This window comes from Podarcis tiliguerta (assembly GCF_965153285.1).
Source record: "Podarcis tiliguerta genome assembly, chromosome: 1".
In the NCBI taxonomy this organism is placed as follows: domain Eukaryota; kingdom Metazoa; phylum Chordata; class Lepidosauria; order Squamata; family Lacertidae; genus Podarcis; species Podarcis tiliguerta.
The window spans coordinates 77,766,828-77,791,243 of record NC_139534.1 but is presented as its reverse complement, the minus strand read 5'-3'; the positions used below and the strand labels follow the sequence as shown (position 1 = coordinate 77,791,243).

The window sequence follows — 24,416 nt, the reverse complement described above, 5'->3', positions numbered from 1 at the left end:
AAAAGGAGGAAAGTCCAAATTGTTTTTAATTTTTAAGTCCAGTTGCCAGTAGTACATGCTCCACTTTCTCACACTGAAATAACGAAGACTTTTAAAAGTGCTTACCTTTGAATGGATCCCCCCTTAAGCCTACGCATGTTGCATGGCCTTGGAGGATTAAATTTGGAACCAATTTTTGGGGGCTGGACAAAGGAAATCCAAGTTCAAATCCTTGATCAACCATTATGTTCACCTTGCAAAGTTGTCTTGAGGGTAAACGCAGGACCAGCACCAAGGGTTGGCATTGTTTGGCATCTTCCAAGATGGCACCAGAGCTGGGCCCTCACTGCCATACCTCCTGGAGCCCCCTGGCTTTTGCTGCTGTCAAGATAGATCAGTACCTTCCAATGGGCAATTGTGTAGACTCCGCAAAGGAAATGACTGGGCAGTGGTAACTGTGGGGAGGAAGGCCCATTCAGAGGGAGCTCCATTGAGGGACTCTTGCCCACCAGCATAGGGTGATCATAGTATCAGGACATGTTGTAACTCACAGAATCAGGCACGCAAGAGAACCGCAAGGACCTAGACATCAGAAGACTGTATTGTAAAGGTATGAGATGTGGTCCACATGTTAAAACCAATATAATTAGTCAGAGCAGGTAGAGAATCTAGTGTTACACTTAATAGAAAAGTGAAAGCTTTTTAGGTCATGTTTAACAAACTGCAAGAAAAAGCTGGCCCATATATTTCATTATGAACTTTGCAAAACGCTGTCAAGGACTGAGACAACCTTGTAAATGCACCATGTTTAAGAAATAAAGGCTTCTTTAAAAAATGTGATCCATTATATAGAAACTTTGCATTGTGTTAGTGAGTTTGGGAAGGATTGTGCCAAGAATATATTCTGATCATTGCATTATTCTGTCAATGTGTGAAAACATTACTCAACATCTCAATCTTTATAGAACAGATACCAAACTGAACTATACTGACCCATGAACGCTTCTAAAAATAAAGGATAATTGAGTGCAGATTTGTGGTTCACAAACCGTCCCCACTGAATAAAAGCACAGGACACAAGCATTGGGTTTTACAAATTTATTTCTAGACTTTTAGGGGAGGTCTTTATTCTTCTTTCTTTTGCTGGAAACTTATCTGTTACAGGTCTGTTGGTGAACATGTGCATTTCAGACCAGTGATGCCAATAAGTACAATATTATTATTTTTTTAAAGATACAAATCTGATTTGTTTTGCTTTCTATAGATCGTTATAACAATGTGACAAATAAAGCATCTCTGTTGGCACGTGAACCCACTTAACAGCATTTGGCCTTTTAGTACATACAATACTTAAAATTTTGCAGTACACGCTGCCGCTTCTCAGTGAGCAACACATAATATAACCAACAACCACTAACTCAATAATCTTGTTTGGTTCAGAGACACAGAGATGCCACAAACAGAAATGTCTATGAGGTAAGCAGTAAGAAATGTTCCTGAAATTTGGACAGAATGAATCCAGTCCTCGTGGGTCCTGCGAATGCTAGAAGCCTTACAAGCCTGCTGTCCTTTTCCATTTGAATAAGCTTAGGTAGGATCTTAACTGCGTTTGCCCTCAAAAATGAAGTTCTAATTCTGTTTTGGTTTAGCAGCACACAGGCAACTAGATTATTCTTCACCATACAACTCTGTTAGCTGGCTTACTTAATGAGATTTACAGGTTGTTGTTTGTATTTTTTTTTTTAAATTAGCATTATGCTATAATTAACATCAACAAAAACCCTAATATATCATAACAGATTAAACACACACAATACTTAAATTCCAGAAGATAACCTATCATACCGCATGATGATTCCCCAGTGATGGAAAGCATCGGGCATATAAGAGTTATATTATAATGCACCTTTCATATATCAAATGTGGCTAATAACACAGCTTAAAAACTACTATGATAATAAACCCCAGATCAGAAAAAAAAGAATCCACTTTATAAAAAACAAAACCAAAAAAAAAACACATAACCAAAAGAACCTGACATTACTCGATCTTCTGAAATGTCTGCTGTTTTAACATTAGCACAAACTAGTTGCAAATCGCGAGACCCATTCAGAATAATGTCCAATGCATTTCAGCTTGCAGTAGAACTATGAGGCATTGTGAACGAACATTAAAACCTGATCTAAACACGGTTAACTGAAGGATGAGGTATTGTGAAGCAGGAACCTTTTTTGGAATAGAGCAGTAAATCACATTAAGTAAAAATTGATCACATAAAAAAAAAAATCTACCAAAAAATGTCAATAATATAATTTTCTATGAGAAAATTTAAAACCTATAACATGGCAGTATATGACATTGTATAACCAAAAAAAAAAAAGACCACAAAATAGCAGCAAAACACAATGACAAAGATACAGAAAAGCAATGTTAATTTTTCTTTTCAATTCATGCTGGGAATTTATCCATAGCAGCTCAATAAAAAAAAATGGGAGCGTCCGCTCCTTTTTTTTTTCCTTTTTAAAACTTTTTTTTTTGTTTTTTACAATCAACACCTTAGCGGCAGTTTCTCACATACATTTTGCCATCACATTCTCCTCAAGCATCAACTTCAACAGCTATGTCCACGTCCCTTCAGCTACTTTCTACAATAATAATAAAAAAGATACATAGCCAAGATGTGCAAATTTTCTATTTGTAGCTAAATTAAAAAAAAGGAGGGGAAATACACTGGATTAAGAACTTTTCTTTTCTTTTCAAGTACACCAATTCTACACTTTTAACTATGGTGCTTTCTTGTGGTTATTTTGGAATCATCTGGGCCGAATGTAGTACTATCTTGACACGTCCTCATTTCTTAGTAAGATGAGTTAAAACTGCAACATCAAGGGCAGAAAGATCTTTTTGTTTTCTCAGAATCAAGGGGGTGATTTATTTTACAAATTATACTGGCCTTCTGAACATCCTCTGCAATAAATATTCTTTTTAGCCTTAACTATAAATTATATATTTTAGTGTTTAATAGCCTTCAGTTGTACAACATCTAGAGACAATTCTCAAAATATGTGTCCTATAGGTAAACCTTTCAGGCCCCTAAATTTATATTTTTTTAAAAAAATGAATTGGCACCAAAAGATTTCTAAACATCTCTTCTATTGAAAAGGTTAGGAAGATATCCTGGCAATTTTGTGAATGCAATTTCTCTGACTGGAACACAACCCTTCAGAAAAAAACAACAACCCCACCTTTCCTCACACCATAGTTAAATGCACTTGCTTTGCAATTCTGAGTTTGCACACAAGCACTTTATATATATATTTATATATTTATATATATAATTTCCAAACCATTCCATTTGAAGAAAAAAAAAATTCCCACACACAAAAAAAGAAAGTATTTCCTATACCTAATGAACTGAAAGTGCTTTGAAATGGAATGGTTTTAAAACAATAATAATAATAAAAAAGAAGATAAAACTGTGGATTCAACCTGGATATAATTAGGCTGTGTATCGTTTGGGTGAAAACCAGCACGTTTTTGTACACTACAAAAATAGGAAGGTTACAAAAATATATTATATAGCTATTGAAACTTCTCTTTAATGTTGGAACAGAATGTCGGATCTTTTCCTGGCCATGCTAAGCTGGAACCCCTAGAAGCCTTACACACAGGTAATCCACAGGCACAGAAGATTAACATATAATAATGCTGATTGCTAACATATACTAACGTAAAGGTTACATTAAAACCATTTATAAGGTGAAGAGGATAAAAACCTAAGGGGATAAAATAAACATTTACAGATGAATTATAAAGTGACTAAATGCATAAGCAAGCAAGATACAGAAAAGCCTAGAACTGCATTAAAGCTATGCTTTTTAAAGGAAAAAAACACACACCCAAAACACATATAACCTATCTAAAAAAACACACCCTCTTCTACTTTAAAAATGGTTGGCTTTTTAATATGCAAGAATCAAATCTAATACCTCCCCTGGAGAGACTGTGTGTGTGTGTGTGTGTGTGTGTGTGTGTTAATGCCTATTTTTACAACATAAAGACAAAAACACTTTAATATATAAAAAACTAATTGATTATTATTGTATAAAATCTTCTATTTTTGTAGCACAAACCCCTGGAGATCATGCAAATACTATTTTTTTTCTTTTTAAGACGGTTGAGAGTGAAGGGGGGTTGTCTGTTAAGAGTCACAAAGGGTAGGAAGGAATAGCGAAGAAAAGAATGAATGACATTTTCCCTTCTGGTATAAAAAGTCCTGGAGAAAAGATTTTCCTGGGTGGGGGGAGGGAGGGGCGGGGGGGGGGGAGAGTAGATCCTGATTCCACTTCCTTCTCAGATGCCCTTTTGTTGTTTGCTGGTACTGCCAAGCAAACCCAACTGCAGAAGTCCTCCTTAAATATTCACATCTCTAACATCAGTGGGTGTGCAGGAAAGATCAGCTTCATCTTCAACAGTCTTTGTTTCTGAAGATATGTTGTGTTGCTGTGCCTGGCGTAGACTAGATTCAAGGAGGGATTCAATCTGTTCTTGGCAGGCTCGTAAACAATCCTGCGAAAGAGAAGGGGAAAACTCTTTAGCAAAACAGAGAGAAGTGTGTGCAGCCAAACAGCTTATCCCTAGAAAGCATATAAACAAATGGAAAAGGAAGTGTAAGTCATAAGTAAGCCGTAATAATTCAGAAGTGGCCACCACTGTGCTCTCCAACTCAAAAGCCCAATGCAGGTATAGATATGAATTTGGAGGTAGGTAGAAGAAACAGGAGAATGCCTGGTGACCCTGGCCCCTGATGTTCACACTTTGTTATTATTTCCTTTATTCCTTGTATCCTGCTTTTCCTCCCCACGGAAAGCCCAAAGCAGCCAACAACCAACAATTCAATTCACACAAAATATTGAAATAATGAATATGGGTAGCAACTGTTTGGGGCGTGCCTGATATGTGTGCTCCTTTTGGTGCGGCGCAAGCCAGGTGATTCGCAGGGCCCTGCAGCACCAAAAGCCATGCATTTTTTAACTCTGTGGTGCCCCACATAACAGCTGACTGATGCAGCATTGCAGCCGTGCCAGCCAGTTAAGAGATGTTAAGTGCCAAACGTGGCACCCAGATGTCTCCAATTCTTCGCAAAAGGCTGGTTTCCAGTTGCGGAATGCACATATAACTTCCAAGTTGCCCAAGGCTGAAGAAGCAAGTATCACCCAAGGCAGAGGGTGCGAGTGTTCATTTCAATAAAAGGTCACCACTAATTAATCTAAATGGTACACAGCTATTATTCTCAACAGAAAAGCCAGTAAGCAAGCAGACCACTGGAGCATCTTCTCTAGGTCTCCTTACAGGACAGAAGTATCATCAACAGCTATGAAGTAACCACTGGAAGATTCACCAGCTGGGTTTTGAGGCTGTGTCTTTATTTTCGAAGGCACTGTGATCTGGGCTTCTCCAGCCAGTTCAAAGGAAGTAGCTCCTGTGCACTTACAACTAAATGAGTAAAGAAGCCTTCCTGTGGAGTAGGGGTGGGAAATTCGTAGCCCTCCAGGCCATAGGGAACTGTTGGGACTCCAGTTCCCATCAGCCTTACCAGCATTGCTCATGGCTAGAGATGATGGGAATTATAGTCCAGCAATGTTTGACGGACCACTCCCCCCCCCCGTAGTGCGCAACCCAGTCAATAAACAAATCTGAGAGCCTGAACTTTGAATCACTGTCCATATTTGCTGTGTGAGCCAGCCTTAAATGCTCGTTGCAGATATAGGCTTTTTCAGGCAAATGTATTCTGAAGTGAAATCTTAATGTGACGCTAAGCATATTAAATAATTCCGCATGAAGCCCAGAGCCATCTTTAGTTTCCCATTAAATGGCTATTATAATATATACCATTGGTTTTCAACTGATGGGTCGGGACAGAGTACCAGAGTATAGCTTGATCTAAAGTAGCAGAAGCAAACAGATAGTAAAAAATTAATAAATCCATGTTTGGATTATAGGTGGGTTTCTGGTCTGAAATGGCTGAAGACTATGGATTTCATATATACAACATGAACTAGGCCATTTCATGTATGCAACAGATCAGAATGTATAGAAAGCTATTAACATATAGGTTTGGGGGGGGGTTGCCAGTAGTTAAATGGTAAGCATTCATTGATGTCTAACTACAGGAAGGGCTTTAAAGAGTACATCATAGCTGATGAACCAAGCTATTTTGTTGAATGTCGGCAGTGTGAACACAGCTCAACGATCTTAACATACTCTGACAATATGGCATACTTTTCTATTTTGAAAATACTACCCAGAGCCCCTCTATTGTATTTTATATGGCGACCACTTAGTACTCATCCACACTGTCTGAAAGGAAAATGCATTGAGATAGGATATTTTAGGAGATTTGGAAATGTTTAAACAGAATAAGAACAGCGAAAAGGAGAGTTTTGACATCTTAAGAAGAGTAACAAATTGAACGCGGCATGAACTTTGGGTGCCAAAGGTCTCTTCCTTGTTGTTTCTGCAACAAACTAACATGGCTACTTTTCTGGAATTGGTCCCAAAAGGATCAGCCATGCCAACTAGGAATTAAGACTGGAATGAGACCTGGTTGATCACCAGCACATGCATCCCTGTGTCTTGGTGGGATACCTTCTTCAGTGCCAAGTGCTTTAAATAGGCAAAACAAACAATCCCACAGCAGTCTGCCGAAATTCCTTTGGCTCACTGTTTACTCCTGTCTTTCTAACAAACATCGCAGAAGCTTTTTTCAATATGTTTAACTCTGTGTATTAAGAACTTTGAAGTTTCCTTTTGGGATTGCCTTTTCTGATTTAACCTATGACATGTGCTAGCCCTTGCGGTGAACCCAGTCTTCCATGATAAATTGCCGTCAAAAGTGTTAGGATGTGCATGACTGAGAATGAATGTTGTTTTCCTGAGATGGTGACCTGCCTGCTGTTTTCTTTATTTTCCTGTTTCAATTCTGCCTTCATTCAGAAGCTTCTTGTGTGACCTACCAGCTTTTCACTGATTCCGCTGCCACAAGAACCTTCTCTACCACATGGCATTTGGGGGGTAAAATAAGATTAAAAACCCAAGCAAACAATTCTCTGCAAGCCTCTTCTGAGAGAGAGGGAGGTTAATCCTACCTCTAAGCAGATCAGACCATCAGTTACAGCTCACTGAAAACAAATAACCTTTGACCTTTACTGGTTTAAACTCTAGTGTAATATTTCCTCTTGACAGAGAGACAGTATTTTAAATTGCAAAAAGAAACACGCTATATCCTAAAGCAATTATGCCATAGGCACCCTACACAGCACTGGCTTTTCTTAATAGATACGAATATGGTGTTTCCAAACCTACTCTGATCTCACACATTCTTATTTAACCCAAATAAGAAATATAAAAAGAAATATATAGGCATTTTCACAAGGATTTAAAAACCAATTCTATCACTTTCATAAAGTTTGGGGAAAGTTGTGAGTTTGATTCAACCATAACTGAACAGTATAGTCAACAACTCCATATTGAATGAAAGCATATCATATTTTTCTCATATTCAAATGCCACATGTGATACACTCATCACTTGAAGGTCCCCTGTTGGGACTCTGTTAAGCTGAGTGGCCAGACCAATTCCACCTATCGGGAGTCGCTCCCAACCTAGTGAGATCCAGGTGTTTTGAACACCAATTCGCATCAGCCCGTCTGTAGGGCTGTGCTGGATGGAATTGGTGGAAGCTGTAGTCCAAAACACCTGCAGGGCGCAAGGTTGGGGAAGGCTTACCTATAACACTTAAGAGGAACTCATATTCACACACACACACACACACACACACACACAAAATTAACAACTGAGAAAGCATTATCAAACCTATAGACGTGGTCAGAGTTCTAAACAAAGCAAGACCTCTGGCATCCACAAATTCCAGCTGCTCCAAGGGGGCACAGGTCTTACCCCTAAATTCATGCTGTAGTTTCCAAAACTTAGAATGACATCAGGGACAATCCTCAGCCCTGTCCCATCTCTACACACAGTAAGCATGCAGTTCATTTCTGTCACACACTTCCAATATGGCAGTCGCATCTTACAACTACGGTGTTGACAGAGACTATCCCCAAACTCTTCTTCTAAGCTTGGAGGTAAGGAACACAATGGTCTCGGCAGTCATCATCACTACTATTGTTGTTTATTTATCCTTTGCCCTTTTCCCTGACGGGGACTCAAGTTGTGAAGATACTTGAAAACACAGTGTAATGTAGCCCCCAGTTCTGCTCTTGGATTTGGAAACCACCACACACACAAACACATGCCCACCAGAAGATGCCTTTGAAGCAAAGTGCAATGTTGGAATCATCATAAGAAGGATCTCCTGGATTAGGCCAGTGGCCCACCTTGCCTAGCATCCTGTTCTCAAAGTGGCCAACTAGAAGCCTGTGGGAAACAAGCAGATACCTGAGCACAGCAGCATTCCCCCATCCTAAAAGCATACTGCCTCAGTCAGTGGTGGTAGAACACAGCCATCAGGGACAGTCGCTGCTGAGAGCTTTCTCCTCCATAAATATGTCTTCTAAAGCCATCCGAGTTGATGGCCACCCCTGCTTCTTGTAGGAGCAAATTCCATAGTGGAATCCCTACTCCCTTCTCCAGCTCCAAAGGCCAGCTGGGGCCTGCTCTTGTCATGCTGAGTTTCCAAAGTGCAGTCCAATTGTGGAGCTGATACCCCAACATCTTCCCAGGATTTGGGCTGGAGGAATGCTGAAGCTCATCAAGCTTGCTAGAGGGTGACTAGACACTCACAAGATTTGTAAGAACCAACAAAACTGGGTGCATAGCACATATGGTTTTAGGGATTGTGACCAAAAGATTCGTTGTCACTGGAGGGGACCTGCAAATTTTAGCTCCATGCTGCTTTTTCTCCCATTGATTACTGGCAAGTCTTTCAGCAGATGCAGGGAACTCAAGAGTTGGTATTGATGTCTGAAACTCAATTTTGAGCTTTGGAACCAACTAGAACCTTGCTGTTTCTGGCTTTCCCTTCTCAATGCTTGACATGAATGTCAAGGGAGTTACCATGTGCCAGGCAGTGTGGAATCTTAAAAATAGCAAGCAAAACTCATGCAGCATCCCATCTTCTCCAAAGCCTTGTGTGGTGTAGGGCTGCCATACGTCCATAATTTCCCAGGCATAGCCAGAATACGGCAGTCGTTAACTGTCTGGGTGGAAATCACTGGAATGTATGGCAAGCTCAACAACTTTGCCAAAAGCTCTCACTTTGCACTATAGAAATAAAGGTGGTAGAATTAAAGTTACGTCTGGCAGTGCTGACTTTGTGATTATATTTTTGGAATCCTGTTCCTTAGAAACTAATATATATTTGGTTGCATTGGGCTATAACTGCCTAGTATTGAATTACTGGCACCATCAATCGATAATGACATTAAAACAGGGAACCTGTGGATTATGAGAATTGTAGTCCAACAACCTTTAGAGGGCATCAGATTCGGGAAAGTTTACTTAGAGCTTGTTCAGACCAGGCCTGAGAGTTGTGAGCAAATGAGTGTGCTCTACTAACATAAAGACATAACTTTTTACTACAACTAAGCTGTGATCAGGCTGTATGTCAGTCAATTTGGGATTTGGAGATCAAAGAAAAGTAAAAGAGACAACTTAAGAATCCTGCAATATTTATTGCCTGGTCCACTGTGGTTACAGACAAGATGCTCCCAGTGTGAAGCCACACAAATTCCAATGTATTTAACAGATAGCATTGAAAACAAATTGAATGTAGCAATTTTCTGGCCTTGAAATGAATGCCAGGAACAGAGCCGATGAAAGACAGCCCAAGAGTCTAAGGGTGGCTATCTGACTTCTAATTACCACTGATCAAAAGCAAAATGGGAAATTGGACTCCTACCAAAATGAACCATAAAGGAATTTCAGTCAGGTGCTATTAATTTTAGCTTTTACTTTCTCGTGGTTAAAAGTAAAAAATTAACCGTAAATTATTATTTTTTTAATCCTCTAGGTCATCTATTCCAGCCAAGAATTTTAAGTATATTTTACGATGTTCAAATGAAATGAAATGTTGATCTCTGTGGTTTTTAAACTTTAAAGTTGACGACTGTGTGACACATTATGAAAACCCATGCACTTGTAGAAGATAAAGTGCAAGTTCTATGTTAAGCAACCCAGAAAAACTTGGGATTTTTGTGCCCTCCTGATTTTTGGATTGCAACTCCCATCCATCTGATGATTATGGACCATCAGCCTCAGCCAGGAATGGTGGCAGCTGTGGAAGGCCACAAGTTAGCTGGTCCCCTGTGCAGACAATGCAGCAGTGGTTTAGCTTTGTTAAAGGCAGGCTGCCATGTTCCTACAGTTCAGAAGCTGCTATTAGATAAAAACTGAGCTTGGAAAGGGGAGGCATCACTGTCATCACTGAGCTTGGAAAGGGGAGGCATCACATTCAGCCCCTACTGCCAAAGGGTGGTAAGCTTCAAAAGCTGATAAAAATGTTTTATTTACAGAATAACCCCATTTTTCTTTTGTCCACTGCATTTTTAGTACACCATACTCCTTCTTGGAGACACCTAAAAACAATTCAAAAGTGTGACAACATAAAATTTAGCAAACTGCAATTATGTACAGACACATCAAGCCATTTCTTTTTACAAAAGAATATCTATGGAACCTCAGAGATTTTTAAGAATGTGTTTCTACATAACGCTCATGTGCCAAATTTTATAACAGAATTGCTTGAATCACACTCTTGTCTGTAGCTGTGTCTAATGATGAACGTAGTAACTCAAAATGCATGAGGCAAGAAACTGAGTGCTTCTGTAAATAAACAAACCACAAACCATTTTCTCTAGCACCTTTTGAGGTTCACCTCCTTTCTGTGGTCAGGAAAATTGAGTCCCAGTGCATACTGAACAGAGTTCTCTGGATCATAGCTCTTTTGAAAGACACTGGTGGGTTGAATCCAAAGAACAGAAAATCTTTGGAAAGCAGCTGTGAATTCTATTCCCAAGGGCTTAGACAAGTGCTAACAGAAAGAACTGCACCGTGCTGTAGGTACTAGGCTCCATAGAGTTTCGGCAAGTAACCGAACATCTTAGGTTTTATATTTCCTGTGTAAGGTAAAAAGGTAAAGGACCCCTGGATGGTTAAATCCAGTCAAAGCTGACTATGGGGTACAGTGCCCATCTCGCTTCAGGTCGAGGGAGCTGGGCTGGCCTTTGTTCACAGACAGCTTTCCGGGTCATGTGGCCAGCATGACTAAACCACTTCTGGCACAACACAACACCGTGACAGAAGCCAGAGATGCCGTTTACCTTCCCAATGCAGTGGTACCTATTTATCTACTTGCACTGGTGTGCTTTCAAACTGCTAGGTTGGCAGAAGCTGGGACAGAGAAATGGGAGCTCACCCTGTCGTCCGGATTTGAACCACCAACCTTCCAATTGGCAAGCCCAAGAGGCTCAGTGGTTTAGACCACAGCGCCACCCGCTCCCCTGTTTCCTGTGTAACACTCCGGTGTGATGTGTAAAACGCTCCTTCAGAAGAGGACCTTTGGATCCAAACCATTGTTTTCAATTAGAAAAATCCCTCTTTCTGAGAAAAGCTCAGATATTGACCAAACCACATAAGAATGTATTGTTTCACATGATTCAGAAGACCACAATGCAATAGACTCCAGTTCCATCTTATGCATGAAAATATGCTTAAATATAATTTCCTTTAAAATCATGATCAGCGCAGGATAGCAGCTCATTTAACTGCTGCGGAACCCTTAAGTCAAATGTATTGCACTGGACAGAGGCAAAGTACAGTGGAGAACCTACTTGGTTCATAGGTAGACAAGACTGCAATTCAGGTCTTAAAGCCAACTTAAGTTTACCACACAAGTTGAAAGACAGCAGAGGCAAGGGCACTAACTCTAACTCCCATTGGGCTTCAAGAGTTTGAGGTCAACAGGCTGCAGTAGAGACCCTGCTCTTCCTAGGCACACCCCCTAAGCAATGTATATCCTGGAAAATCGAGGTTCTACAATGCTGATTTTCATGTCTTGACAGCCACCCTCAAAACTCGTAGAGAGCAACTGGGAAAGGGTAGAGCGAGTGTGCACATCCCTGCTCTCCTTGTTCACATGTTCTAGTTATTTGTAAGTTCAACATCTGTATAAGGCTGACACCACTTTGTTTCAACATTTGACATGAAGCCAAGACATAAGGAGTGAATTTAGACCTGGTGCCACTGAAGCGCTTCAGGTGCAGTCTTCAAGCTGAAGTTGTGCCACTGAAATCAACCAGTTTTGAGCATGACAAGGTGACTCAATCCACCTAGCACTACCACAAAACACATCCTTCATTCAAGACAACAGGGGGATCATTTGCGAGCTCTGCAAAGGCTTCATGAAAAATGAGGAGAGTAGATCAGGCTCAGGTAAACTGCATCGTGCAACCCTGACACTAAATGTAAGTTAGCACTGCCTTCAATGAAGCGTTCTTTCTACAAAACAAGACACAGCTCTGTGATGCTTTCTTTAGCTCCTAATCTGGCATCAAATCAAAAGCAGGCAGGATGTGATTTAAAAGAACCTAGTGCCAATATTGCTTCTGCAGGATGCTTTTCTCAAAGTGTCTTCGCTATTCTCTCTCTTTTGCTATGCAGGCAGATGATGGATCAGCGCAGGCATCTATGTTGCTTGCACTGACTGAGCACATCCAATCCTGAAAAAAGACTGCCTATAGCCAAAACTTTGGCAGCTTGAAAGACAAATAAAAAATAACATCATGAACCCATGTATAATGCAGCAGTGAAGCAAGCATTTGCAATCAAAGTACCACAACATTCCATTCATTATGAAGTCTCAGGATGCTAAGGAACCTCATTGTAATTGCGGCAGCTCTCGATTCTGCACTCTTATATTTTCTATATATTTATGGACGTACGAAACAAGGAATGTTTTAGCCATGCCTCCAAGATTTGCTTGCAAGCCTCAGGGCTGACTTTATTTGACTCATTGTTGGTGCTTGGAGACCTCACAAGAACCTTTTCCCAAGCATCTTTTTATTGGGCTTTCACATTGTTCCAGCACAAAGCTAAACTCTGCCCCAACTTCACACACCATTAGGGCATGGATCATTGACTTTAGGTCTTCCTTGTAGGCTCCCTTCCTGCCCATTCATTCATGAAACGTTTATTGCTCACTAGTTACTGATGAGCATCTCCAGGAAGCTGCGGGGCAAAAAGAAGAGTCCTATGAGGACCATCTACCTTTTCATGAAATAATGGGGCACTTAAAAAACAAAAACAAAAAACAGCTGGGATGGGGAGGGCTTGGAATTCAGTATGATCTACTGTGCAGGTCTACCTTGTTGCAAACCATTAAAATTCTGTTAACATTTTCCCCACACATCATTTAGCAATATAAAGAATCTCAGGAGTGGTTAAAAAAGAGAAAGCTCTGTTCACTGCAATCACTAGTTCCTTGACTTACTTTTAAGAGCACTTGTCCACATGATTTAATTATCTATAGATCAATACAGCCTCTGAACTTGTCCTCTTAAATTAAGAGTTTCTCTCTTCCTTTCTTGGTATTACTTCATTGAAAGGCTTGGAACTAGTGGTAGCATTCAGCCCACACAATACATAAAGGAGACTTTTGGGTACTAATGTAGACAATAAATCAGTGAAGATGAAGAAGGTGACAGATGTGAAGCAACTTTTGAGCCTTGCTTTGATTTGAGGCCCACAAACAGACTAGATGCCCCCCCCCCTCCAGGAGGCACCAGGATTACGGATCAAGCATCACTTACCGGGTCACATTTGATGACTTTCGAGAGGAAATGTGTGAGGCATTGGTAAGAGAGGAAAGCGTTGGTGTTTCCAAGGTGAAGGCCTTGCACAGCAGCTACCACACTACCAGCTGCAATCATGGAAGGTGGATTTGAAATAAACTTAACATCTGTTGGGGGGGAAACAAAGAAATAGAAGTGAGCTTGCATATACATACCACCCTACGCTCACGGGTGCAAATAAAGGCGGCTGACCCAATGCACAAAGGTTTCCAATGGGCAGGCACTAAGGTGGCTTAACAGAGCGTGTCCATGTGAACATATGCATCTAGGCTTACTGCTTTTCATACAGCATCTCTTGGAACATTTTTTGGCCCATCTCTGTGAACAGTCCCATGAAAACCAACCTGCATATAAATTCACCCACACAATCATTTCCTTCAACGAGATGTGTTGGTATTAGCATCCATGTTCTGCTTGCAAGCCTCCCATAGACATATGGTCAGCCACTGTGAGAACATGCTGATGGACTAAATTGGCCTTTGGCCTAATCCATCAGAGCTCCTCTTCAAATCCCATGTAGCTGCATAGATTTAGAGCTTTGTGGTACTTTATTGCACCAAAGGCTGTAGCAACTCCTTTGAAACTGGACCACCACCTTGCATTCTATTGTTTTTCAGGATGGTTCAGTCTCCAGCAGCTAAAAGAACGCATTCGTCATCAGACCATGAGCTTGCAAGCAAAGCCAGTATAGAATCCCCCCAATAATTTTTAAAACTAGTATAGAATCCTGGTTTCAACACTGTTCAGAGAGAGCACATTTAGAGGGTTTTCTAATTTTCTGTCCAAGTGGTTTCATATAATCAATCTATGCAGAACAGCATCCAACAGCCCAAATATATAGTACTTTTTAAAAGCACTGCTGAGTCCGATGAGATTAACTCTGAAGTGAGTGGGACTGCAGTTCAAGGTTCCAATCCTCCATTAAACATACTTCTGACCACATACGCCGACCAAAATTTTTACTCTTTCTAATAAAGGTGGAAACTTGAACCCCACATATAAAAGAACTTCACCACTACAGTGAAATAGAGAAATCGGATGTAAATGGGCACTTCCTCCGGCAAATGTTTTGCTTCAACCTTCCCTTATCTGCGACCGCCTTCCATCCGGGCAATGGGGACTTAGTGTAAGGGGGTCCTAAGAAGCGGCAGACAATAAGCTACATTCTGATATGACACCACGCTGACAAGAGCCTGGGCCCACTTCCAAACTGCATTGCTGTAGGTCTTGCGGCAAAGCCACTCCCATGATTGCTTGGCCTATAGCTGCCCTAGAGAATGTTACAGCAACAAAAAAGCAATCATTTACATTTTGAGGCTAAGGCTCTTTCTAAGCAGGCATGTTTGATTCATGCCTTCATTTGACCATGACCAGGAATTAAGAGAGGGGGAACATGTTTCAATATCTGATTGTAAGGATGAAAGCAGAAAATGCCAATCTATGTACATCAACTTAGGAAACGCTCCCAGCAGCTTGGAGGCAATCCATCTGCTCACCTACAAACCCCAAACCATCTATAGAATTGCAATTTCCCTTCCAATAGTCCACTGTGCTGAACACTTTCTTAAAATCGTAAATATTTTAAATTGTGATTTGCAGCTGCTCTCCAGGAAAATCAGTGTGAGAATATTTTATCAGCAAAATCACCTCCAGGACTATGCAAAAATCATTTCTTTCGCATTCCTTGTTAAATGTAATGGCTTGCATTCAACTAAGTCTTAATAAGAGTAGATCCATTGAAAATACCTTAGTTTATCATGTCCCTTAAGTTCAATAGGGCTACTGTGAGTATCCCTACCCAATACCGGCACCTTAGTCCAATTTAAAAGGTTGACAATAGGGCAATATGCCCTTTTAAAATATTGGGAGATGAGAGATAGCTCAGTTGGTAGACTATGAGACTCAATCTCAGGTTTGTTGTTGAGGGAAATCACAATTCAGGAGCATTTGCACACTGCGGTGCAGAGTAACACACATTTAAATGCTCAAAGCCTCAACTCTTAAATGATCCCCTAAGACATGGACTATATGTATTGCTATTTAAACACTATGCCATGTTGCCTGAGACTACCTTCCTACTTTTCATTTTACAAAGGCCTGTGCCTAGGCATCAATAAATTTTCAACTTCAGCCCCACTGAATGAATACACATCAAACCAATTAACTGCTGCACAGCTTGTAAAGGGTTTTGAAGAAGCACAGAAATGGCCACCCTTATCTGGCATTCTGACTTCTACATCACCCAGATTCGATTCTTTTTCCAATCTTGGAAACTTTGCTTTTTTTCCAATTTGGAATGAAGGCCCCACCTTGAAAACCAAACCAAACCAAAACCCCAACTCCAAAATGGGCCAAGTGATCATGAGATCATTCAAAGAGTAGCAAGTTTGGGAATGCACAAAGTACTTCCTTTTAAAGTGGGGAGAGGAAAAAGGAAGAGGAATTCCTAGTCACACCCTCTTTCTTCCCAAGGTGGAAAAGCAATAATGAAGTTTAAATGACCGGTTTGTGCCTGTCCCTATAACCACTCTAGACAAGCGGCATGGACAGACTTTTTGTTGCGACACAACAAGGAATTATTTGTGGCAGAGACCACTAATTTCAGCATATTAATCAGGGGGCCCCTCTCGGCTGTAATTGGATGCTCCCAAGGGAAGAGTGTGGCATCATTGTCAGCCTCCATTGCCTCATCTTGCGCTATTGAGCGCTCAGGAACAAGGGGGCTTCGGTGAGATGAATTAGACCTGACACAGCTACAATGGGGAAGGGGGCCCCTCAATTGAAGCACACATCCCCAGTAGCCTATCTGAGACTTCATCCAAAAAGAATAAACAACTTCAGTGTTGTTAAAAGGAGAGGAGGGGGGGGGGGAGGAAAGAGGAGAGAAAAGAATGCCAGCCACCCTGAAGGGAGGACAAAGCAGGCATCTAGGCGCTGTAGCGCTTTAAAAAAAAAAAAAAAAATTCCTAACAAGGCAAGTCACCCCCTTTTCCTTTTTAAATGGAGCAGCAATTCCATCCGTCTGGAGAGCTGGGGGCTATGAATGAAAACCTTTTCATTGAGGCAAATCAAAACTCCGAACATAAATCACTGGCTGCGAGATGCAACAGGTTTCAACTGGTCGCATACCTTGAGACTTCCAATTTTAGAAAGGCTCGCAGAATAGGCGAATTGTGGCAAGCGCATTTCAAAGGGAGGGCTTTTCTCCAGCAAAATCACATTAAATAATGATAATAATCCTCCGCGGAAGAAAAGTGATTGGGGGGGGGGGAGGCGGAGCAGCAGTGGCAGACCCAATTATGTTTAGACAGCCGGAGGGACAGAATGAAACCCCGAATCTCCCAATATTTGTCCCAATTAATCGTTCTGCTTGTTTAGAGCAGGGCCTTTCCCCTAAGCAGTGGTCTCAGCTTGGATCAATGAAGCTCACTTCATTTGTGTGATCTGTGCCTTCCTTGGCCATGCCAGGGCCCTATTCATTAGGCTAAACAACTCGTGGTAATTTTTCCCCCTTCTTCTTCTTCCGTCCCAAGCCTCCCACCACACAAAAGGAGTCTTTGGAGAAAACATATTCAAAACAAAACAAAACAACACACACACACATGTGAAAGAGAGAGAGAAATTACAAGGCAAATCCAGTCTGGTTAGACAGAGAGCTGAAGGAGGAACATAAAAGGGAATTCCTTTTAGCATCACCTTTGCTTGTAATCTTCTTTATATCTAGAACAAAACCACACTTCTAGAAATCCTCAAACATTTGTTTTACCCTGCCTTCACCTCATTTAAACTTTTTCGCCCCCTGTTTAAAAGTAAGTAGTTCTATTGCAAAGTCCTCTAGGAACCTTCCCCTTTTATTCCGCATGAAGTGGAAGCCGTGCTCTAATGGCCAAATGGACCTTTAATTCAATGGGGTTTTGGATGAAGCCTCAGCAGTAGTTAATAAAACAGGGTTTGTAACTCATCCAGATGGGAGCTTGGCAAATTAGAATAGCAGAATGAGGAAACAGTAAACACCAATCCTATCTGTAGAAAGGCCATGCATCCATTTCCTGATCTCTGTCTCAGCAGCCCTCAATTAATTTTCTTCCTTTCTTTCTAAAATGTGGCTGTTAAGGATAAATTCGCCAACATAAAACCCTATTAAACACTGTTTACTTAGGCAAAATTCCCACTGACTTCATTAGGATTGGGGGTTCCCTTGTTGACCTCCACACACTTCTTTTAAAAGCCTGCATAGAACATTTTTTCTGGACAAGGTTTGCATTCACCAATTCATTTTCCGGTTCTACGTATGGCGTTTAGAACAATGTTTAAGATAGGCCTCTAGACGTGCCTTCTAAACCAGAAACGTAACAACACTGACAGCAGATCAAAGAACTTGGCTCTTTGCAAGCCTCCGACCTTTGAACTATTCTTGTTTTCATCACTGCGGAACTGCTGCTGCCAGCGCAATAACCCAGGTTAAACATCCCCATATCCAAAAGAGGACGCTGTTTGGGGGTACGAAGCAAACAAACAAACAGGCTCGAAAACCCATTCTGTGGTTACAAGGCTTGTCTCACCATTGGGACTTGCCAGCTTGCTCTAAACAAATCTATTTTATATCCCAAAACTTGATTCTTTTTACAGAGCACTCCTGTTCATGTCTACTCAGCGGCAAGTCTCAGTGGATTCAGTGGTGCTTACTCCCAGGTAACTGTGCTTAAGACTAAAAACTATTTTCAAAAAAACAAATAAATGCCCTAATGTTTTTAAAGAGCATGGTGAGGAATGCATTTTCTAGAAAACCCTGAGCTGCATACAGTGCTACAGTTAGGCTCAGGATGAAAGGCGAGATTGAAAAATATTTACAATATTTACATATTTCTCTTTGGAGAGTCTGCGGCTACCTCTCTAAACCAACCCCTGCAGTAGGAAGGCCTGTTTAAAACCAACAAGGGGAGGTGTGTGTGGGGGGGGGGAAATCTGCTTGTTGTTTTTCTTGGATCTTTCCACCAAATACATCTCAGGTGTGACATCACAAACTGCTGGGCTTTAACCTCAAGCATCAACTTGGATTTTAAGTGCAATTCAACTTTCCAAGCTCAGAGAAGTCTATTCAAGCTCAATTGTCCCGTGCCTACCTGGGATAATGACAAATCGCATTTCACCAATATAAACACTCCCAGAATGTATGCAAAAAACACCGGTTTGATCCTCAAGAGTCAACACTGCAGGCTTCCGTTCAAAGGAACGTGAGCATTGGTGACCTTTGCTTCATTGTCCTTTAGCCATTTCCAAATCATTCTTGCCACACTGGAGGAAAACTAATTTCTCTCTCCCTTTTTTAATATTCACCCCCCCCCCCACTTCCCCACTTGGCCTGCTGCAAAAAAGCACCAGCTGTGCTACCTGAACATCAGGAATGCAAGAACACATTTCCAGTCTCAGACTCCTGCTTGTCATTTAGGGGGTGAAAGGAGTAAGGAATAGGAAGAGGGTGATTGGAATAAGGAATCAAGGAAATGAAACGGCAACAAGGGAAGTGGCAGGGCGGGGGAAGAGTGCTTAAAAGCGCTGGCATGCGCACGCACACACACAAAGATTGCCCTTGAAACAAAAAACCAGTCCCCTCTCTATGAAATCCTGGAGCTTTGTCATAGTCTCTGGCTCCTCCCGCGGTTTCGAGCGCACATGGCTTCAGCACAGCACGTGGTCAGCAGGGTGTGGACAGCAGAGACTCAGCTCTTGGCCAGAGAACTTCTACGTTGGGCCCACTTCTACGTCTTTGCTCCTGCCCTCTGCCAGCAGCACTTAAGGATTGGGAAGGGGCGGGAAGAGGTTCGATTCTAAATGTTCCAGAGGAAGCAGACACAAACCCTGCACCCCAATGACTTTAAAATGGCAAGAACAGCAACAACAAGAGAGGGAAAAAACAGGTTTCCAAGGCCACCCAGCCCTGAAGCTCTTGGGCAGACCTCTGAGAGCACGACGCTCTGCAACGGACAACTAATCTAGCCACTTTCCCCCAGGCTGAACCACACTCCACAAAGCGATTTTCAGCCTCGAAACAGAGAGGAAATGCCTCTTTCTGGCAAACTCACCTTTGGCAAAAGTAATCCGGGTTCTGGAAAAGGAGACACCTGCTTAGTGCATGAGCTAAGCTGAAATTTTAGTGCCCAGTTTTAAAGGGTGCGCCTATGGGATTCTGGGCAGCGGGTAAAGGGAGGAGGGTGTGCTTGCTGGGGTACACAGACACACAACACGCCTTCTGGAGAGTGCAAGGCTCATACCTGTAGCACATAGAGCCACAAAAGTCTGGGCGTGTTTACGGATGATCTGCTTGCTGTCCTCAGCCACAGGCATTTTACTTAGAAAATGTTCAATAAAGTCATGAGGGGTCATGGCAGCCAGATTCCATTTCAGCTTATTCACCAGAAGCAGTTCCATTTGCTACAAGGGGGGGAGGAAGAAAGGAGAGAAAGAGAGAAAAATGTGATTACAAAGTTCCCTTTATAAGCACCTGGAAATGCAGCGTTTGTTGGCAGAGTAGCTATCCTAACACTGTATCCTGAAGTCTGCTTCACTTTAGGTGCCTTGCTTTGTGCAGGAGGGCGAGCCTCGCCAGCAAAAAATGGGCTCTTGCCAAACATGGCAGCAGCCATAATGCCACCGGAGGAGAACAGAAGCAGGCGGGAAAGGTGCCTTTCCACAGGAAAATTACATAATTCTGTTCCCTCCCTCCCCCCCCCCCCCACTCCAGCCCCACCACCACCCAGCTGCTCTGAACCAGCGCTCCATTAACCAGGCATGCGGCCGGCTGGATGAGTTTCTACCGCAAGAGGGCGCCAGCCACCCATTTTTCAGCCTCTCCCCCATCTTGTTACTATATTTCTCCTCGTTGTGAGTTAATAATAAGGGTTTAACATATTAGGGAATTTTCATTCAGTTAATCTACTGCACAATATGGGCTGCAGCCGTCCAGAGGTTGTCTTTATACACCGTTGCTAAAAATATTTGTTTACTCCCCGCCACAAAAAAAAAAAAAGAAAAGTGTGCTTAGGATTGCAGCTCAGCAAGTCTGTCTCCTTGACGCATGTTTACTTGGAAATAAATCCTAAGGAGTTCAATAGGGCTCACGCCCCACAAGGAATGTGGAAGGGATATTATGCACCCCTGGCTTTGTCATTCAGAAATCTCAAGAACCATATTGGCCATATCTCTTATTTCCGTTCAGCCAGTCTAGAAGTTTGTCTGGATAACGCGGGAAGAGCGCAAGCCGGGGAAAGCCAGACACAGTTCTCAAACCTCAAATGTGAGGTGTGGGTTATGATGGGGATATAAATCTATTTCTTTTCCTTGGTGAGGTTTATAGCTTTGTTTCCCTGATGAAATTAAATAGGAAATTACCAGTAATTCGTTGGGTCTAATGGAGTTATCAGTGTAAATACACAGTTTTTCTGCAGTTAGAGGAATGGTTTCCTTCATTTTCGAAGCCACAAACATGCAGGTAGCTCCCAGCAGTTGCAGGCGGGTTTTCTTGAGGGGTTCGAAGGAGAGATATCGGTCCAAATAGTTCATAGCCAAGGGGAAAACCTCCTCTTCACATTTCTGCTCCTCACAAACCTGCAGGGGAAAGAAAGCCTGTTGAAACTAGCACTTTAAAAAGTAAAATTAAAAAACCTCAAGGAGTTCCCCATGCCTTCTGGCAACCAACTTGCTTTCAGTGGCTATGAGGTGGTGAAGGGGTCAAAAACAAAACAAATCAAGTGAATTTCCTCGAATAAAAACAAATAAACCGACGAAACAGTGCAAGAGAAGAAATGAAAGAGAAAGTCGCAAGTTGAGCAAAATGTGGCTTTCAAAAACGTGGTCGGCGTTCGGGCAAGAAAAAAGAAAAGAAAATTGGAGCTTTTGAGGGGGGCCCTATTGAACGGCAAACGCCCCCCAAAAAAATTGGGGAAGGGGGTTTCAACCCGTTGGGGGCCACGGCCTAGATGCCCCCTATTGGCTCCCCCTGACTTGGGAGCTGCCGACCCCCGCTTTCGTCGAGACACAAAGGTGGCGTCCAGTGAGGCAGCTGCAAGCCTTTTTCCCCAGACGTCATCTTTTCAAAAAATATTTAAAAATATTTAAAAAATCTGCAGAGCCCCCAAAAGAGTCTGAAAACACCGCCGCGGGGGTCCTTTACCGATCCCCCTTGGGATGAGACCCGGGGGACTCTCCAGGGGGACACCCCGAAGTCAAACTCCAGGGCTCCCCAGTCCTCTTCTCTCTCTCTCCCTCAGGAAGCAACGTGCGACATTTGCCAGCGCCCCGGCTTTCAAAAATTAATTAAAAATAGACCGCAAGCCCGCAGGTCTTCGCAAAAGGGCTGAAAATGTAGCCCAGACGCCCCTGGTCCTGATGGGAACCCCCACAAACACGTGTCGCCGACGGAAGGCGAAATCCACACCGGTTTTTGCCGGGCGACCTTGCCGACAAGTTCGTGCAGCAGAAGCATGTCTTCCAAGGGGGAAGCCCAGAGGCTCGCTTCTGCTCTCTGAACAAAGAAAAGTTTCCAGCAGCAACTCCCCAAGATCTGCAAGCCAGGAGCCCGATCCCCTCTGCTCGGGGTCCCCCCGGGAACCCCACTTTCCTCTCTCCCCCTCCCGCGGGCTCCTGCCTTTCTAATTATTAATAAACACTTGGCCTTTGCAATAAAAGAACAAAGATGGCGCATAATACTGGCACGGGGAGCACTTGCATACGTGTCCATGGATATTAATTTAAAATAAAATCCTAGTCCGATTCATGGCAAGGTTGAAGGGCTGCCGAAGAATCCGGAGGGGGGCATGCTCCAGGGATCTGCCGATCCCACCTTTAGGATCCCGCAGAGGCACGAGGAAGGGGGGCGTCTTTCTGAAACTTCCAAAACTCGTTTCCCCCCTCTCTTTTTTTGCACGAATTGACTTTATATACTAACTCGACAAGCCCCCCGTTATTGGTGACAGCGTAAAGGCTGCATTCTAGCTTATCTAGCCCAAGTCTATAGGAAAGAGGGGAAAGGCGTGGAGGGTGGGGGTGGCGGGGGGTAGAAATCAATGCTTCACAGTATGTTTTAGGGTGCAGGAAATTGGAGGGGGGTAAAGAAAGACAGAAAAGAGAGGAAGAGAGACACTGGGACTCCGGAATGGTTTTATTGCGAGAAAGCGCAAGCTTTTGCAAAGCGCGTTTACCAACCTCCAACATCCAAGTGGCCACTATTTTCCTCATATATGGTAAGATCTCCTTCTGCACGCACTTGAAGTAGGAGACCGAGGGCGAGCAGGTCTCCTCTGCTTTCAGCATCGTCTGCAAGACCCTGTCATTGAGCAGGTTGGTGTCTTGGTAGGCTCTCCTGATGGTCTCCACTTCACAGCAGAGCAGCTGATGTTCCATGTCTGCCGCCTCCGCCTCCTCCTTGCTCCTTCTCCTGCAGGCGCAGCTTTGCTCCAAAGGACTGAGTCAGATTCTCTGGCTCTTCCCCTTCCAGGAGTCCCTCAGATGCTGCTTGCTGCTGCTCCTGCTGCTGCTACTGCTGCTACAGCCCTCTGGAGGCTGCAAAACTTTCTAACTTCCAACAAAACTCTCCTGTATGAGTCCCCCCGTGACGTGACTGTTGTTAAGCAGAGATCAAAGCGCGGGGAGAATGCGAAAGAGAAGGGAGAGGGAGAGAAGCCAAAAGCAGGGGGCAGAGCCCTAAAGCCATCCCATAGGCTGCAAGTCCTTCCCCCTTTGCTTAGCGGAGACAGAAGCAGGGCTTTTAATGCAAATGCAAATGAGGACAAGGGCTCGCTTTCTTTCTTTTTCTTTTTTCCCCCTTTTCGGGGGAAGGAAGGAGGGAGAGACAGAGACAGAGAGAGGTGGTGGGGGAAGCCCAAATTGTCTTTCCCCTGGATCAGGCAGAATTTTTTAAAAATGGAGAGGGCTCCGGCAGCCGAATGATGAATGAGACTAGGCCACACACAGACACGGACAGGCAGTAGGGGCTTCGGGCTCCTTTTCCAAGTAAGGGACCCCACCGCCACTACGGTGGTTTGGAAGAGATCGTCTGCGTCGTGGGCCATCCATCTAGGAAACCAGCATTCTTAGCCGTATTTATTTTAATTTTATTTTTTAAGTTATTATTTTAGAAGGCAAGCTCATTTTCTGGAGAAGTTAGGAAAAGAACCCGGGGCAGCTATTCTAAATACACTTTCTGGAGAGTAAGCACATTGGGCTTCTTGGTATGAGCATGTACGTACTTAGGATTGCACAGAGGGCCGAAGTTATTGCCACTGACTAGAGAAGATATAATAATAAAAAGACGATCCAAATTATTTGTGGCGTTTAAATTTGAAGTCCAAGCAGCCTGAGTCTAAACTCATTACGCGCGACAAAGGCTCCGCGACTTCCGTAGATCACGTCTACTTAGACGTAAGTCTCATTATTGTCAATGGAGTTTAGTCCCAGGTAAGTGCTGCTGCATATAGAATTGCAGTTTCCAACTTCCCTTGACCATTCTTTAAAAAACAAAACAAAAAACAGCCTTGCATCTGCATGCATTTGCTTGGAAGTAAACTTGCAGCC

At 42.7% G+C, this 24,416-nt stretch overlaps 1 protein-coding gene across 1 annotated transcript; it reads right to left on the bottom strand.

The window, feature by feature from the left end:
* Positions 1-1,062: 1,062 nt before the first annotated feature.
* CCND1 (cyclin D1) lies at positions 1,063-23,554 on the bottom strand. The gene is made up of 5 exons (XM_083442131.1): positions 23,049-23,554; positions 21,237-21,452; positions 20,120-20,279; positions 13,806-13,954; positions 1,063-4,548 (listed from the first exon to the last, which is right to left on the bottom strand). Exons 1-5 carry the CDS (start codon positions 23,244-23,246, stop codon positions 4,393-4,395), a joined length of 879 nt encoding a protein of 292 aa, XP_083298257.1. The 5' UTR covers positions 23,247-23,554; the 3' UTR covers positions 1,063-4,392.
* Positions 23,555-24,416: the final 862 nt, after the last annotated feature.